This window comes from Juglans microcarpa x Juglans regia, chromosome 2S (assembly GCF_004785595.1).
Source record: "Juglans microcarpa x Juglans regia isolate MS1-56 chromosome 2S, Jm3101_v1.0, whole genome shotgun sequence".
Lineage (NCBI taxonomy): Eukaryota > Viridiplantae > Streptophyta > Magnoliopsida > Fagales > Juglandaceae > Juglans > Juglans microcarpa x Juglans regia.
Window position 1 is genome coordinate 23,529,708 of NC_054597.1, and position 5,901 is coordinate 23,535,608.

At 32.2% G+C, this 5,901-nt stretch overlaps 1 protein-coding gene across 1 annotated transcript; it reads left to right on the plus strand.

The window, feature by feature from the left end:
- Nucleotides 1–4,018: 4,018 nt before the first annotated feature.
- LOC121253480 (ATP-dependent DNA helicase PIF1-like) lies at nucleotides 4,019–5,089 on the plus strand. Its single transcript, XM_041153491.1, has one exon. It carries the CDS (start codon nucleotides 4,019–4,021, stop codon nucleotides 5,087–5,089), a length of 1,071 nt encoding a protein of 356 aa, XP_041009425.1.
- Nucleotides 5,090–5,901: the final 812 nt, after the last annotated feature.

Sequence of the window (5,901 nt, forward strand, 5' to 3'; positions counted from 1 at the left end):
CTGGTTCGTTAGCTTTTGGTTTTATTGCAATTTGCAATTTTCCAGCCTATGATTTGCTCTCCTAATATAATGAGCGGTAAGATTTTATTAATTAATTATAAAATATTTATTATAGCAATAAATTGTAAAAAATTTTCCTTAAACTTAAATTTTAGAAACATGTTTTTGAAGCTTCTCAAAAACAATCAACAAAAAAAAAATCCCGTATAAAGATTTTTCTGAAGAGAAAAAAGCTGAATTTCGACAAAAAGCTAGAGAAATATATGCTCAAAGGAAAGCTGCTAAAAGAAATGTGATTGAGCTGAAAGATTCAATGACATCTGATGCTGATCAAATGATTATATCAATTGATGGCACATCAAATGATCATCTTCAATCTATTAGCAATGATCAAAATTATAATGTTCAACAATCTCGACGAAAAAGATACCGAATTCCAATAAAGATGTTGACATTGTTGGAATGACCTCCTCACAAGAGCCAAATGTTCCTCCAGCTGTCAATATTATTGGAACAGCTTTAGAAGGATCTACACAATTAAATATTTTATTAGATTCTTCTACTAGTTTAAATTACTCTGTGGATTTGTTGACACAGAAATCAGCAAATGCCTTGACAAAAACAGTAGAGGTTTCTGAACAACATGCAATTCCACAGGTTTACTAATATAAATCTTTTTTATCGTATCTAATCATATTCTTTCTATTCAACAATGATTTTTTCTCCAAAATAGGCTCTTTCTGTTAATCAAATCCAATCACCTTCTCAAAGGACTCGATCAAAAAGTCTTTTCGGTAAGGAATCAAAATAGAATTGGTTTATTTATGACATTGTGTTCTTGCTTTTAACCATACTTAAATCATCGATCCAAGCAAAAATCATTCATCTAATTCTAATCAACTTTATTCCATTGTCTTCATTTTATCTCAATTTAATAGGTGTATCACGTTCTCGTATTGCTGTGCATAGACAAATATTATAGAATATTCCGTATGAAGATAATTATTTGCCGGATGTGCCACATTGCAAGCATTGTAAAGCAAAAAGATTCTTTCATGAGACAAACAGTTTTTGTTGTGCTGATGGGTCAATTTCTTTGGTTGCAAATGATGTTCCAGATCAACTTTATAGTTTGATTATTTCAAACACTCCTGAATCTGTACAATTCTAAACATACATTCGAACATATAACAACAAATTTGCTTTCACATCGTTTGAAGTGAAATTTGACAGAAATTTATGTCGAAGAAATAGTGGAATTTACACATTTCGAGCTCAAGGTCAAATCTATCACTACCTTTCTGATTTGGTTCCTTCAAATGGCCGACCTTCTAATTTGCAACTGTATTTCTATGATACGGAACATGAATTTGAAAATCGCATTCTTGATTCAGTTATAATGGATTCATCAATTATTACTCAATTCATGAATATTCTTCGTGTAAATCCATGTTCCATATTTTTTCGATCTATTGGGAATCAACCAGATTTAGAATATCAGAAAATCTTTATAAGATCAGATCCTGGATTAGATCAACGGGTATTTAATGCACCAACATCATCAGAAGTTGCTGCAATTTGGGTTGAAAATGATGATCTAGAACAGTTAACACCTCGTGACATTTTTGTATTTAACCATGTTGGTGGGAGTCATATTGTTCAGTATTATTTCGGATGTTATGATCCGCTTCAATATCCATTGTTATTCCCCTTTGGTGATATTTGATGGCACCAAGGTATACAAAGAATTAACAAAAGAACTCCATCTGTATCTGCTGATAATTGCACAGTCCAATCAATTGATCCTCATCAATCAACATTTGCAGAAGAATTACTTACAAGAGAACAAGAAGGTTAAATTTTTTACATTACGTTTTTTATATAACAGCCCACAATTTACACATTAGGAATGAAATTTTCTAAATTATTTTTTATTTTTTTGTAGTTCTAAGGAAAAAAAGAAAAGATCCAATTGTTTCATGCTGTGAATATTATTGCTACAAGTTACAAATCAGAGAAAATATCAAATCCATCCTCCTACTATCTGGTTGGCTTCTTTAACAATTTGTTGTTGATATGTATGTTAATATTGAAACATCAAGGTTAGATTATTTTCATAGCAATCAACAACACATTCGATCTAAATTATATTAAGGAATTGTTGATAGTGTTAATCTTGGAGAGACAAATGCTTCTAGAATTGGGAAGCGTGTGATTCTGCCTTCATCTTTTATTGGAGGTCCGAAGAATATGCAAAAAAGGTATATGGAAGCGATGACTTTGGTTCAACGGTACGGCAAACCAGATATTTTTTTGACAATTACATGCAACCCAAATTGGAAAGAAATTTCAAATGAATTGCAACCACATGAAGAAACTCAAAATCGGCCTGATTTAATTGCTCGGATCTTCAGAGCAAAATTAGAAGAGCTGAAGTATCAGCTATTCAAACAGGAGATATTTGGAAAAGTTTCGGCATATGTTTACATTATTGAACACCAAACAGAGGACTTCTACATGTGCATTTTTTAATTATATTGCGTCAAGATTGGAAGTTATATGCACCAGAATCTTTTGATGAGATTGTCTCTGCTGAATTGCCCGACAAAGACAAAAATCTGCATCTACATACAGCTGTTGTTAAACATATGATGCACGGACCGTGCGGAATTCTAAATCCAACAAATGTATGCATGAAAAAAATGGTTGCCGCAAGAATAATTATCCGAAACAGTTTGTGTCAAATACTGTTGTTGGAAATGATTGCTTCCCAATATATAAACGTTCAAACAATGGAAAAACAGTCAAAATTAGAGGTCATGATTTGGATAATCGTTGGGTTGTTCTATATAATCCTTATTTGCTTGCGATGTTTGACTGTCACATCAACGTCGAAATATGTTCTACAATAAATGCAGTTAAGTATCTTTACAAATATATTTACAAGGGCCACAACCGTGTTGCTTTCAACTTGGTTTCTGAACAATCAAATTAACAAGTTGATGAAATTGAACGGTTTCAATCAGCTCGATGGATTGCTCCACCAGAGGCTATGTGGAGAATATTTGGGTTTATTGTCAATGAGGTATATCCAGCAGTTTATAGTTTGCACTTACATCTTGAAAATCAACACCAAGTGACTTTTCGATCATATGAAAACTTAGCCAATGTAGCGAACTCTGATCTTTCTGCAAAATCAATATTTACAGAATTTTTCACAACAAATCAAGTTGATGTGAATGCCAGAAAATTGTTATATAAAGAATTCCCAGAGTTTTATGTGTGGAGCCAACAGTACAAAATGTTGACTGTTCGAAAAAAACAAATTGTGATAGGTCGAATTGTTACAGCAAATCCTGTTGAAGGAGAAAGATATTATCTTCAGAGATTATTAAATCACATAAGAGGTCCTTTATCATTTGATGATCTGAAAACAATAAATGGTGTTTTGGCTCCTACATTTCGTGAAGCAGCTACTATGCACAGTTTGTTACAGAAAGATAATAGTTTAGAAGAATGCTTATATGAAGCCTCTCTCTATCAAATGCCTTTCAATTTGAGAAGATTGTTTGCAACAATTTTGGTTTATTGTAATCCCACCAATCCAAGAGATCTTTGGGAACGTTTTGAACAAGAGATGTTAGCTAATTTTCAATTGATTGAACATTCTTCATTGAATGTTAGGACAGAAGTTTTGCGCTCCATTTCCACAAACGAAGTTTTGAGAAAAGTTTTATCAAACGAAATTGCTGCATTTTTTATTGATGGGCCTGGTGGAACAGGGAAAACATTCTTATATAAAACACTCATTGCAACAATAAGATCAAAACAATTAGTGGCTCTTGTAACTGCTTCATCTGGTGTTGCGGCATCAATTTTACCTGGAGGTCGAACTGCACATTCATGGTTTAAAATACCGTTAGATATTAACAAAAATGCCATATGTGGTGTTAGTAAACAAAGTGGGCTTGCAAAACTGCTACAAAAGGTAAGATTAATTATATAGGATGAAACTCCTATGTCAAGAAAAGAAGCCATAGAAGTATTGGATAAAATGTTGAAAAACATTAATGATTCAGAACTATCTTTTGGTGGAAAGGTTGTTGTGTTTGGTGGAGATTTTTGTCAAATCCTACCTGTAGTTCAAAAAAGCACAAGACAACAACAAATTGACACTAGCTTGGTTTCTTCTTACCTATGGCCAACATTGACAAAGTTTCATTTGACTGAAAATATGCGTGCAAGATTAGATCCAGACTTTTCAAAATATATATTAGAATTAGGCAATGGGATGCCACCAATCACAATTGATGAACTTGTCAATATTCCTGTAGCCATGTTAATCCCATATGAAAACGATGCCACTTCTTTGAATCATTTGGTGGATGCTGTTTTTCATGATATTTGTGATTATTCAGTAAACATTTCAACCATAATGAATCGAGCTATATTGACACCAAAGAATGCTTATGTTGATGAAATAAACACTTTGTTAATTCAGAAATTTCTCGGGGAGCTAAAACGATATTACAGCTTTGATGAATCAATTGATGCATCTAAACAACTAGTTATGGAAGATTTCTTGAATACACTAACACCAAATGGACTTCCTCCTCATGAGTTATTACTGAAACAAAATTGTCCAATCATGTTGCTCAGAAACATTAACCCTTCAGAAGGATTATGCAATGGAACACGACTTATATGCCGCAATTTTGATCATAACATGATTCATGCAGAAATTGCTGTTGGTCATCACAGTGGTAGAAAAGTTTTTATTCCAAGAATCCCATTCTTGCCAAATCCTGATGAAAATAGTGGTTTCCCATTCAAGCGAACTCAATTCCCTGTTAAATTAAGCTTTGCAATGAGTATAGATAAATCACAAGGACAAACATTGGATTTTGTTGGGATATATTTGCCTCATCCAGTTTTCTCACATGGGCAATTATATGTGGCTTTATCAAGAGCTAAGACTATTTCTGCAATCAAGATTTTAATAAGGCCAATCTCAGCTGAAGAATCAGAAAACAATCGCACAAAAAATATTGTTTATACGGAATTGTTAACATTGGCAGCTTCTAATTGATACTATACAGGTAGTTAAATAAAATTGCAAAATTCTTTTTTAACCACTACAAATAAATTAAATGTTCATTACATTTTTGTTTTTTTTGTTTGTGTTGCATATTTTACTAATTTCTTTTTGTCAATCAATAAAAAAAAGTTCTTTTCTTTTTCTTTTTAGTATGCACTTTAATTAACTGTATATTTGATATGCTATACTTATACATTTAATTTGTTTCTAGGTTGCCAGTTTTCAACATGCAGACTATTTATACATCAATTAAAGATATTTCTCCAGCCACAAGAAACTGAGAGATAAAAATGCTTGTGGCTGAAAAATCTCCCAAACGAACTGGGCAACACTCACCAGTCAAATACCAAAACTTGACATTGGTCGATCAAGAGGTACTTCATTTATTTTTGTGATTATCCTTCTTTTTACAATAAAAAAAATCATTATATTTTTTTTTTATATATCTTTTACCTTCTATGTAATAATATTTTGCCATAAAAAATAATTATTTATACTTTTTTTATTTGATACAGGGAAATCGGGTCCAAGCAATGTTGTTTGGTAAAGATATTGAATCACGGGATGATTCTCTACAGATTTTCTGATCTTATTATATTACAAACGCATATGTTAAGCTATTGGATCCCAGATATAGAATTGATAGTCATGCATATCAATAGATTCTAAATTCCAAAACAATCATCGAAGAAGTGCCAGAGAATGAAGATCAAGTAGGCATGCCAAAGTACAATCTTATTCCTATTGAAAAATTAGATCCTTATAAAGACGCGATTGCAGAAATAGGTAATTTATTATTTTCT